Source organism: Ambystoma mexicanum, chromosome 5q, assembly GCF_040938575.1.
Source record: "Ambystoma mexicanum isolate Mex_15411 chromosome 5q, UKY_AmexF1_1, whole genome shotgun sequence".
Classification (NCBI taxonomy): domain Eukaryota; kingdom Metazoa; phylum Chordata; class Amphibia; order Caudata; family Ambystomatidae; genus Ambystoma; species Ambystoma mexicanum.
The window spans coordinates 1,095,284,168-1,095,297,274 of record NC_090933.1 but is presented as its reverse complement, the minus strand read 5'-3'; the positions used below and the strand labels follow the sequence as shown (position 1 = coordinate 1,095,297,274).

At 46.2% G+C, this 13,107-nt stretch overlaps 1 protein-coding gene across 1 annotated transcript; it reads right to left on the bottom strand.

The window, feature by feature from the left end:
* Positions 1–225: 225 nt before the first annotated feature.
* On the bottom strand, positions 226–11,859 carry TRIB1 (tribbles pseudokinase 1). The gene is made up of 3 exons (XM_069621622.1): positions 10,519–11,859; positions 6,331–6,623; positions 226–2,339 (listed from the first exon to the last, which is right to left on the bottom strand). Exons 1-3 carry the CDS (start codon positions 10,849–10,851, stop codon positions 1,871–1,873), a joined length of 1,095 nt encoding a protein of 364 aa, XP_069477723.1. The 5' UTR covers positions 10,852–11,859; the 3' UTR covers positions 226–1,870.
* Positions 11,860–13,107: the final 1,248 nt, after the last annotated feature.

Genomic DNA, 13,107 nt, shown 5'->3' with positions numbered 1-13,107 from the left:
GCTCCGATTCATGTAGGCGTTATATTCACACATTACACAAATAACTAAATGAATGAATGCATTATGCATAAACTGCTTAGCTCGATGTACATGTTATTAGCATGGTTGACCACAATCCAGTGACCAGAAAACAGCACAAAGAAGCTGTGTGCCATTTTAGGGGTTTTGCACTCAAATTAAACACCCGCACAACACCTCATCATGAAGAACACAGAACAGCAGATAAAATATTTAACAATCCATGTTTATTAAAAAATATTTACAATCTGAACCTCAATTAGGTTTCCTCGTTTATACATATTTATATGTCTGACATAGTGTTATTCGCATTTCCCAGCAGTCGTTTGCTGACCGTATGTATATACAAGCTTGCAGTGTATCACAGATACAAATCCCAAACCACTGTGAGGGCCTTAGTGCAAAGGAGGTCCCCCTCCTTGTTAATGCTCACAGTTCTATAGGTGACAGAATCGGTTTTGCCAGCTGTCACAAGATATACAGTAAATATATATATATATTTTTTTAAACAAACAGAAAGGTATATGTACAATGTACACAGTACGTGAGGTATGCATGGCATTTCCACAATGCAAGGTAGTAGCGCGCCAAGGCGTAGCCTTCAAATTAGCTGCATTGTCATGACGACGGAGTTCAAGATTTAAACAAATGTACCCGTTTAACAAACTTGGAACTTTAACTGGTGCCTCAGGTCTTTCTCATACTTAATCTTCATGAAAACAACATGGCTTTGGTGCAAGACTTTATAGTGGTGCATGGAGGAATGCAAAGTCCACAAAAGCTGCACGCGCCCCCTGCCTTCTTCACCTCAAACTGCTATAGAAATACTGATGCCTGTATAAAAGCAGTGCCGAAAGCCCTGCAGTGAGCGGTGGTCACAAAACACTGCCGCTTTTTTACATCAGGTAGGTTTCTTGCCTTTTGGTTTTATCTTCTCACCAAGTCGAAGAGTTGCCAATTGGCCCCATGTCATGAGGATTTGCTTCATCCAGCCCTGGATTTGTAATCAACCGCCCCTTGCATGCAACGGCCTGTTGGCTAAAAAGCTAGCACTGGGCGAATGTGATCTTCAGGAACCTGGGACCAGCTGTCAACCACTCATCGCTAGCAGGTCTAGCTACAGAAATATTTCACTCTGGCGAGTAACTTTTTGCAGGCTTCCTCCCTCCTCAACCAACAGAGGCATCACTTCAGAAATGAAATCCATGATATGGCCCCTTGAATCACTGTGGCTCTTTAAAACATGGTGTTGAGCAAATTATCATAGATTAGCCTGTAAATTCTCATGGCCAGAGATAAATAGTTCACTCAAGTGGTCCTGACTCTTAGAACAAGTTTGAATGATATTTGTAACAAAGAGCCGATAAGGATGGAAATGAAAATTAAAACTTTCAAATCGTAAATGAGGAGCAAAGTAATGGTGATGAAGTCCTTTCCTAAATTTGGTTGCGTGAGAATGTGCTTTTTTGAAAATTTTAGGAATTGTCTTTTTGTCCTTGTTGAACAGATGAGTCTGAGGAAGCGCACAACATCTCTTTAGCACCAGTCAACAGCTAGTTAGGTTTTTTTTGTAAGTCATGATGTGCGAGGACAACGTAAACCCAAAAGCTAGACAATCTTCATCTATCGTGAGTGAAACCACTTTCAGTCAATGTTTGTACAAAGCACACTGTGGGCAACTAAGAGGGTGGGCTGCTCTTTGCTGCCATACATTCAATGTTTTGTTTAAGTGCTGGATCAAAACGTTGTTGTTTTCATGACTCCATAAGACTGTAAAAAGGTTCACATGTGATCCATTTACAAAACATGAAACTGAACCCAGTCGAAAATAACTTCAAGAGGGTTGCTGAGACTAGCAGAAGAAGGAGCTAATGTCGTCCGTGTCGATGTGGTGTTCCGGGACAACCTGGGCGGAGGTGTCGGTATCATGCTCGGCGCACCCCGTCTCCAACGTCGCTGCGAACCAAGGGTGGAGCAAGATCTCTGTTGCCGCCAGTCTCTCTGAGGGGTCACGCCTCAGCAGTGAGCGGATGAGACACCGGGCCTTGGGAGAAACATGATCCGGTATGCAGAACTGTCCCCTGCGGATTTTGGAAAACAAGGCACTGGGGTCGGAATCATGGAAGGGGTACCGTCCCACCAGAAGAGTGTACAGCATTACCCCCAAGCTCCATACGTCGGCAGATTTTCCAGAGTAGGTCCCGGTTGTGTTCAAGATTTCGGGGCTAACATATGCCGGACATCCGTGCTTATCAGAGAGGGCGTCATCTCCCCCTTTTATGATGTGAGTGTCTTCCAAACTTTCTAGTCGAAGCTGTGTCCTGCAAAAGACCACAAAGAAAAAGAGAGTGCATTAGGGTTTGACATGCGTAAGTTGTAGAGCATCAGGCCACGCATGTTTTCAAGTAAGCACAGCAACAAACTCAATGGACACAAAAACAAAGATACAGAACTGCGCTCCTGCAAACCATTCAAGAGGTACACAAAAGTATAACGGTAACACACTGCTCACTTGGCAAACTCGGACCTTGTTACTTAGATCAAATGTAATAAGCAAAATGTACAACATGCAGTATTTTTATTTTGTGCATCCATTTGCATTTGTGACGATGCTTAATATGACACTTCTCCATGACTTTACCTAACATTGCTTTTGGCAGTTATTCTCTTTTCAGCCTATGAGTAAGTGTGAGCATTTGAGAGCAAGTTCTGCAGCTCTACTTTACGGTGACTAGTGAGTTAAATATACCGGCTCCCGTCTCACAGGGTGACCTTCTGCAATGCAAAGTGCTCCCTGTAAACGGAAAATATGACTCAAACTGCGCGACTGCAGCACTTAAAGGCCTGCTGCACCTGTGCTTGGTATAAAGGCAAAAGGTCAAGAGCGATCTTAACCCGGCTGCTTGTGCAATGGCCATTTCATATTAGTTCATGCGGCTGCAATCGGACATTTCAACAACTGTGCAATCTTTTTATAGCGTCGTGGGCTTGAAAGGAAATGTTACAGACTGCTGCACTTGGTGCAGTGGAAGAGACCTTCTCCACGTATGATACAAGGATCGAATGAACACATGTCTGACTCCGCAATCTCAACCTTGCCACCAAGATGCTGTGGGTTTGCTCTCCAAACTGGTATTGCTTTACCCACATTCACACTTCAGCCCAACTATATGGGCATCACAGTACTAATGGTAAAAACGTGTGGTATTTTAAGATTGCATGGGATGTTTACTGCATGGGGTACAAAGGACGCCGTGCCTTTTTTTTTCTTTTACTCATTTATAAGTATAGGTTGCCGGGTCCGAGCCGATAGTGTTGTTGGCTACAAATCCAGGACTGGTAGAAAATTGCACACGTCGCATGGGGCCTCTTGGCAGATGGATGACTTCTGGCCAGGGTAAATTATACGAAAGGGTATTTGCAAAGCATTCTAGCGCCAGCTCGTTATGCTGGTCAAAAGTGGAATAATTCTCTGTACTACAGGTGTGTCCATAGACAGCGTGAGTCACTTTCCAAGAAACTGACAAGCCATGATGAGAGTGTGCAGTGAAAACAAAGGTCCTTGCAACAGATCAAGTTTAACATGCACAGAGCAGGTGACGCAGATCAGGAATGCCACACCCATCCAGTCTTCACAATTCCAGAAATGCACTTGACAGGGAGACTGTTCGTGGTCGGTCCCCTGCTTAGCTTAGTCACATGCTGTGCCAGTCACATGTGTTTTAAAATAAATGCCCCATGGCTGCCCCCACCACCTCAGCTGTGTCACTACATTTTGCATTCATTTATTCTTTCAGAGAGGGCAGGGTTCATCGAGCCACCAATGAGTAAAATCCAGTGTTTTTTCCTCAGAAAGACCCAAAAAACATGCAAATAATCTACACTCAAATTGGTATATGTACCTTTTCCTGATATACATATATGTGAATTAGGAATACATTGAAAACCTGATTAAATATTACTATGTGGTGGGTCGATAACACCAATGATCTTTGGAAAGGAAGCACCTCAAAACCTTACTCTTTGCTTCGGCTTTCTCTCCTCCTCTCCCCTGCTGAACTCCTGGCTGAAAATGAAACTGCACTGGTCACCTGGCTACTCTCTGATCTCGAGCCCAGGTCCCCTCCCTGCCAGTTCCACACCGGCACTGCCTCCGGGGCTACCCCCGCCCTTGGGGACTATTTTTCTGTATCCCTACAGTCACCCACTAGCACTTGACATCTGATGTCTGCACTTACCCTTGCACTTGCCACCTGCCACACTTTTTACTTATTCTTTTATTTATTCTATTTATTTTACTGTCAATCCCATGTATTGCACTGCCCCCTAACCCCCCCCACCTTTTCCCCTTGCCCGTCCCCTGCACTTGTGCAATCTCAATGTCACCTGGCCTGGTAAGATTGTTGTCTCTGTCTTCCCTCTGTTCCCCCTCCCTTGCCTCGTCACGCTTGAAACACTTGTGTATAGGCGCATTATAAATGCCATATCATTTCAGTAAGGTATTCTTTGCCAATAGTGCTGGACCCTGCTACCCATCTATCCCCTGTACTGCCTAGGGTGACCTTGAGTTTAAGGAGCAGCCTTCTGCAAAAACAAAACACGATTTGCACTTAAGACTTTTCTTACTGTCTTATGGAATGTGAATGCCTCCATTTGTTCCCACATATCCCTCCTTTGTCAGGTACATGTTTGTTTATTTTCTGCAGACTTTCTTTAAAGGATTTCTAGTTTGTACCTAGCCCACCTCTAGATGGTCTTCACAGTGTCGTTCTAACATCACAGAGCTATGGCCTCCAGGACTGGACGCAGTACTGCTGATGCTACTTGATGAGACTTGACTAGTGATATTATTGCTGGGCGCACTACTTCACTTTTTAGCCGATTACGAAAATCTATTCTTAAAACTCTTAAATGGAGTGCACGTCCCTTATAAGGCGGGGCGATACACTGAATAGTAGAATCCAGTCTTTGTTTAAGAATGACCAACAAATGCACCAATAATCTCTATTAAAATTCACTGTGTGCTTGCTATTCCCATGCACATTCATCGGGGCTAGCCTTAAAACTGGACTGGGTGATTACTAGTCAGTTGATCGGAGAGCACAGCCTTAGTTTCCTATTCAATTACATAGCTAAGACTGCTGCATTAAATGTCATATGCCACCGAAGATTGACTCATTGTGCAGGCTGACGCCCACAACGTGCCCACTATTAAATTATTAAAGTATAACTTATTTGTTTGACTTTATCATATTAACTATACGTGTGTAGTGTCCCCAAAAGAGTGTTTGACTTAGAGAGTGATCGCTCTACCACAATTTGGAAAGCTTTCCTGAATCTTATCTGTTGCGCGACTAGACACGAAGCCGCATGCGGCACGTGCTACTGTAAACAAATAATCGCAGCGAGGAAAGTTTACTGGAAAATTAAATATTTAGCCACCCTTAGGGTGGCCTCAGGCAGTTTTTCAAGAATGCTTTCTCAGACTTTTTATAGATGAGAAGCATGCCTGCAGCCATCTTGCCAAGCTGCGTTTTTGGATGGGTTTACACTAACAAGAACATACTTTTATCAAAGTAGTTTCTATGGTGGAAGCCCAAGCAACACTCAGACCTTCCCATAGCCAATGTGACAATGCAATAAAAAAATGATAAAAACTCTTTGAACGATTTGTAAATGTTGCTTGTTGCGTCAAATAGTTGAAATCCATAATTAAGGGAGAGGATGTCTTCACCATGACATTTAAGAGTTTGGAAATCATTTGTAGACATAAAAGAAAGTCTTGAAACATAGAATCCATGCGATATATGTTTAAACAATAAATAATGGGAAAACCACAATTACGCCCTATATTTATGACATTGAGCGGTCTTGGCCGGTATCCCGCTGTTACACAGGCTTTCTTTTGATTGTCTGCAGTTTGGTCGGCCACTTTTGGTCGATTCAACCAAATACATATACATACTGTATGTGGGGGAAGGCGAGTAGGGAGTTGTGATGGTGGGCAAAGGGATAGGGGTGTGGTGGTGGGGTAGAGAGGGGGAGTGTGAGCTATACCCCTATGACAAATTCAGATCGACAAAAAGTGGCAGACCAAACCACAGACCGTTTTGGTCCCATGATGATTATCCACAAGGCCAAAGGCCACAGGGTTTGCAGATATCAATCACCAGAACCCCAAGCTGGTATCTTATCTCTAAAATGCATGTCAACCAGTCCTATAACCGCTGTCTACAGACATACTATTGTTGATATTTAATGCTGTGATTATTTAAGGTAATCAGTAGGCAGTGGGCAATTGGGTCAGCTTACCTTTCTTCGTCGGAAAAGACAAATTTCCTTAGCTTTAGGTCTCCGAGCACAACAGCTGACTGGTGGCAATGGGCAACGGCCTCCACAATCTGCTTGAATAAATGGGCTGCTTCCTGCTCTCCGAGACGTTTACAGCGCCTCACGTACGAGTGCATGTCCCCAAAGTCCTTCTCCAAAAAGACGTAGGCCTTGCTTTCACCCACAATGACCTCCACGATTCCGGTGATATTTTGATGCCATGGCAGCTGAAGGTAGGGCATTATTTTGTCCTGGTAGTGCTTTATGGGGAACACCTAGGAAAAGGCAAGAAACAGAAGAAATGCATAGTAAATAGTAGCAACAATAATCCATATTTTAGTTTTTTGTGCTTTATTGGTTAAAAATTAATTCAACCTTTAATAATACACTTGAATACATTGTCATAAACAAAAATTAGAATGCATAAAAGGTAATTGATATAATACAATTGTTTTGGATACAGAATGCTTTCTACTACAACTTCTGCTGTTTTTTTGACCTGCAAAGAATAGGTGTTAATTACTATGACACAAGGCACTGGTGCTCAATGTATCGATTTGCAAATGCTGAAAGATGAAGACTTGATGCCAACATGATCCATTCCATTCATGGAACACTACTCCAAGCCTGATTTTAACTTTGCATTGTGGGAATTTTAGTCCTGGATTCCCCCCATTATAAACCCAGGAGTGCAAGTTCTAGAATGCAAAGTTAAAACCAGGACTGGATTAGTGTCTACCGAATGGAATGGAAAATGTTGGTATGTATGAGGAAGTCAGCCCAGGCTGGTCCGCACCGGTGTCCTACAGACTAGGGATATCAGTACCCAGCACATACCTCACTAAGGTGGCTGGATAAACAATTGACCTGTTGAGCCAAATACCCATACAAGGTTTGCATTCTTCCTAACGTGTGACTTTGTCGGTTGTATTTGAAATTGTGAAATTCAAATTGCGCAAGAAGCTTTGCCCATTCGCTATTCAGGTTTCTTTGGGTTGGGAAACAGCCTTTGGTTCGCAACGTCGATTGCCTGCGCACAGGCCTCATTGGAACGCGGCTGAATCCCAAGGACTCCCAGGGCAGGTCACTTCCCTTACGAATGCACGTTGCGCAACGAGTCACGTGACTCGGACGTCTTTCCAACAAGGGTGAGGCAAGTTTAGAGCACCGGCCTGTGAGCCGGCGCAGGCCCACCCGCCAGAGGAAAGGTGAAGCTGTTTGTGATAAACCTGAAATTGCGACATAGCTGCCTGCCACGGTTACTAAAAACATGCGCAGTGAGCATTTTAAAAAAAGCCTATTTCGTCGAAGCCCTACGGATTTACTAGAATTCCTTCTGCATGGCGGCTTAGAATTCATATCTGCCACATTCTGACCCCATTTACTGTGGTGACGTATACACTGGTATTCATTTTGAACGATAACTGATCACGGTACCTTTGCTGATGCTTTGTCAAGAAGGTGCTTGATGGGCTCCTATAAATGTGCTGAGCTACCCGCAATACAAGGTCGCAGGCCACCGCAATATACGACTTCCGGGGATTCAACAAAAGAAATTACATACATTCTAAGAAACATCGTACTGTATTTTGTTGTATTATTATTTGTAATATTATTTATTTTCATCATTTAATTGTGGGCCACTTTCCATGTCAGCAAAAAATCACCACTTGCTACACACTCAGATGGCCACTCATGGGCGTAATTTTAGGGGGACACAGGGGTGTTTGCCCCCCCCCCCAACTTTCATGGCACACCATTTTGTCCCCATTCATTTGGCTGGGACACATTTTCTTCAGATGTCATGTCCCCCCACCGCCAACATTTTCTGAAAAGTTACTGCACTGTCACTCAAGTGCCTGTGATTGGAATGTGTGTGATGAGCTGAGGGCTATTGCATCCAGGGTTGTGCTCCCTCTAAATGCATAGTGGATGGAGAATGTGAAGGGACGCCTATTTTAAGGCAGTTTCCCCCAGCTGCCCCTTCCAGTGGGGCTAAAGCGGCGTAGCCTCTGCTTCTCCCTGGGTGTGATGCGCACCATGCTTTCCTGTTACTGGTAAGTACAATATCGGTAACTCTAATTACCTTCCTCGAAAAAGGTTTGATCGTGTGTTGCGATGACGGTGGAGCACACACGCCTTCTACTTAGCTTGAATCTCAGTCACCAAAAAAGGAGAATTTGAGAAACGCGAAGTACGGTGATTTCCAAGAACATGAAAGGCACTTTCACGCTGCCGTCAACGTGGGGCCCAACGTTTACATCGGTAGCCACTTGCTGGCCTTATTTTTGCAAAAATATAAAGACATGTAGATGGAATCCATGCACGCTTACTGAATTTGGTAGCACGTGCTCCCACAGTTGGAGAGGTATGTGACCCCAGTCTAACTTCCCTACTGCCAATTCGACACCCTGTTACGGAGCCCCCACTTTGCCAAAACGCTATATGGTAAAAACTCTACCATGTCACTGAAACCCGGACATGTGCTGTGCAACTGCAGCCGCTAAAAAATATGAGGCAGTGGGGAGCAGGAGAAGGACATTGCGTAACATGCCTCTGACATAAAGACCTGTACAAAATGACACCATGACAGCCACTTGCCTGGACCCCCCGCTGCCATAAATAGCCCCTGGCTGTTGCTGCCTCGCTGCCTAGCAATGTGTGTAAACAAGAGATTCCAGAAACCAAAGTGCCAGGGTGGATGCCTAGATTAAAAAAAAAAAGACTCTTTCCCGGGATACGTCCAAGTCCAACCCCTGCTGATGGGGCCGAATTCCAGCTCCTACTCGTCTGAGAAGCGACCCAACTCCCCGACCTTTTAGGAGCAACTACAGAAAACTTGCATCCCCAGTATCTCTGTGTACTTCAGTGGGTTGTCCCTTGAGTAAACACCCAATGCCATACCCAGTGCATAATTGTGCGCCTGCAATATTTGTAGGGCTTATCCCCTGTCACCCACTGGTCGCTTTCAGCTGTAGAATTCCAGGGCTCGGATTGCATAGGGAGCAAAGCTTTCTGATCTCCCCTGCAGGGTCCACTGAAAACGCAGAACTGGGCATTACTAGTTCTATCTACACGGGCCAATGGAAGTTCCATTTAGCAAATAGGCTTGGAATTCCCATATGTCCAAATAGCGTCACAGAACTCGTTCTCGGGGGCCGTTTACCTGCTCCGGCCGCTTGATTGAATGTCGCACTGAAATACCAAATGACCGCCCTGTAGCGTGTGCATGTGTTTTATGGTAGGTTGTTAGCCCATATGATATGCATTCTCTTTTGTTGTCGATGCCCGTGCCCGGGTTACTGGGCAGTCATTTGAATAAACAAGGCTGAACACAATATTTTACATATAAATACTCCATCACCCGTTCTTAAAGAGCAGTAGCCGCACGAGCCTGCATTTTACAGCGAATCAGACATACAAATGCATGGGCATTGCCAAGGGCTGTTCTTCTGCTGTGGTGAGTTGTGCAAGGCATGTGTTTTCAGGCAAGGAACGCCATCCACATAGTAGCCTGAAAGGGAGCCCAATACGCTGTCCGAAGTCATAATGACCCAATCCGCTATACCAAAATACTTCTTAGTACATTCTAGTGCGCGCGCTCGAAGAGCCCCACTTCGCTCGGTATACAGGTTTTCAGAAATCCCGAGGGCAACTCTTGAATCAGCGGGCCCACTCAGCCTTTTATCATTCTGAGGACGATAAAATGAGTGCCAATGAGCAGGTCAATATTGACATCTGCTATTCACACAACTATCAAATGAGATATTTGGTGTCATTGTATTTCTGCAGCTGAGGCCCCCATTCCAGTTGTGTGGTTACAAATGGTTTCTACGAGATCCAATTACAGCATACATGTGTTTGTACTGTACTATTTATACCCTGGCGAAACAAGAATTCTACCGAGTAAATAAAAAAAAATACCCCTAGACACTACTAGCCAGTAAAATACACACGTCGAATTACTGATATTTCCTCAGGCCCAGCTCAGCATATGTCGAAAGTAACACATGCCAGCAAATGCATCCAGTAGAAACCATCTGTAGGTGGACACATGGAATTTCCAGAAGGGCACATGTTTCCATAGCATATTATAGCAGTTCTGTTGCCACTGTTTAGCACGGGTATGAATTGGTACATCAATGCCAATGAATGGTGCACGGTTCTTACCTTGCACTGTAGCTCGTCGCCACTGTGCAGCTCCACGGCCCGGCACACGCTCTCCTGCCCCTCGGGCTGCAGCAGCAGGTAGTTGGCGATGCGGGTGGGCCCCTGGTGCCAGCTCAAGTTGGCCGGGGAACCGAGCGGACAGGGCGGGCTTGGAGGGGACGAGCCCAGGTATCCGCTGCTGTCGGGCGGCGGGGATTCGGCGAGCCGGGGAAACTTGGCGGCGGGTTCTTCGCTCTCCAGCCTCTTGGAGCAGCGGGCACGCAGACAGAGGGAGGCCCCCGGAACCCCGGGCCCCCTCTGCCGGCGCCGTTGCTGCTGCAAGGTGACAGACATGGTGCGGTGTCCAAGGAGCAGAGTGAAGGGGGTGAGGTGCTTCAGATGTAGTCCCTGAGCATGTACAGAAACATTCACCGCTTTCCAGGGTACAGCGGGCAAGGGAGAGTGGGGTGCCTGCACCAACACTAAGGCAGAGAAGACCTTTTCCTCAAAGCAGAGCTATTGTCCGGCTCAGTAGGAGAGAGTCCTTCCCTTAGGGGTCTTTAACTCTGCAGGTCGGGAGTTGCCTCTACGAGAGGAAGCAGAGCTTTCCTGCAGAACAGCCAGCCGGATCCTTGCGTTCGGTTCACAGGGAGAGCTAGCAAGCCAGTCTCAGGAGCAGGAGTTCATTTTCCCAAAAGCAGATGTTGACGTAACAGGCTTGCAGATTTGGGAGGGTGGGAATTCCTTCCAAGGCAGCGCTGAGGTCACTTCGAGTTGTAGGCTCAGGGGAACCTGGGGAATCCTCTTCACCACAAAGTAGCAGACGCCCTGTAGCGGCAGGCAGGATCCAGTGTGCAGCCTTAGTCCAAAAAATAGGTGCACAAATAAAACGTCTCCAGATGGAATGCTTAAGTTTAAATTGCTCCAGACAGATGCTGCATTGCAAATGCACACAAGACGATATTGCATTTATACGGCGTTCCCAGATGTTTATCGTATTTGTATTTTCCCCTTGAGCTGTCAGTTCCAGGGTTTATGCATTTCTTCTGTTGATGCACAAAGCATGTCCTTGCTTGTGCCAAAATGCTCGAGAGTCCAGCAGCTGTGTGCGCCTGTGGGGAAAGTGCGCGAGGAATGCAGTGAAAGTGCTGGAGCGGGGAACCGACGGGAGAGAGGGGGAAGTCTGTGTGCAGGGGAGGCGGACTCCTCTCGCTCTGCCAGTGTCACAGGCTCTCAACAGAAGCACACGCACATGAGATTACAGTTATGGCTCGGCCCTCCCCCTGTGACTCACAGCGTGTGTGTGTGTATGCAAACGCCAGCCCAGAGGTTGTGCAATACATAATCACTCTGCATCATCTAGCATGTATCCAGGATGCTGCAGTAAGCCGCAAGCAGCAGCAGACAACGAAGCAGACACCAGCCACTACAGTGTGGGCACGTCAGGACGCACGGACACAGAGGAAGGACAAGGCGCGCAAGTCACGTTGTGACACTTTCGTTTAGCCGGGAAACACGGCAGCCATTTAGGATAGACACAAACGTCTGGTCTCATTTTCAGCACACCATACCCGTCAACCTTTCACACTGTTAAAACGAAATCTTCTCGCTAACATGTCTTTCCCGCATATCATATACTTTGGATTAAGGCGCTATATAATTAACACATCATTACATTATTATAAAACGTGTGTTTTTAGTTTATAATAAACTTTAACACATTTTAACACACGACTTAAAAATCTCACTGAATCTCACTAAATCACATATAAACTATAGTCAATCTTAGTTGTGTGGTCACACTCTCACCTGTTTTGCCCTTTTAATGTGATGTGTCTCTCCCAAGCTAATAAAGGGAGCTCCTGCATGCACGTGCAGTAGACCGGCTGCAGACTCCAAGATGGAATGATTTGAGTCCCTTTCTCATTTAGGCCTGCAAGCCCACATCATGTGAGTGTGATGCCCGCGCGGGCTCGGGGGGCTAGGCCTCGCTGCGTGGCGCGCGCTGCGCGGACAAATGGACGCTGACACTGTTGGCAGTGGTGTCAGAGCGGGAACTGCCTTTCGGCGGGCTCCGCGCTCGTCTTTATTGACGTGTCCACGTGACCGTGGTCACGTGGACATCACATCCCTCACCAACTTTTAGATTACTGTTTAAACATGAAAGAAAAATAACATTTGCTTTGACATGGTCACAAACACATTGATGGGTCCTCACTGGTCTCTTCACTGTTCGCCACCTCTTGCGTGTGGGAGGAGGGTCACTGGCCTCATTGTATGCTCGGACCCTTGACTCTGCTTTCCTCCTCCTGTGTTGAGGTTAGTCTCTAGTCCCTCACCCAGGTCGAACGTATATGCCGTTGAGGACGTAGCCTTTTAGCTTCGTTGACGGTACTGGGTGCCTGCGGAGTGCATACCGCTCACTCCTTTCTCGTTGATGGGTGTGAGGTGTTCCCTGACTTCTCTCTTTTCCTGCCGGAGAGGGTGGAGACTCTGGGCTCTGTTCTTCTCTCTGACTTTCTTGGGGTTTTTCTGTTTGTGTGGGTTGGTCTCTTCTGGGGCTGTTCCTTCCTTGTCCTTCTTCCCACATCATCGGCGGGACTTTCTGGA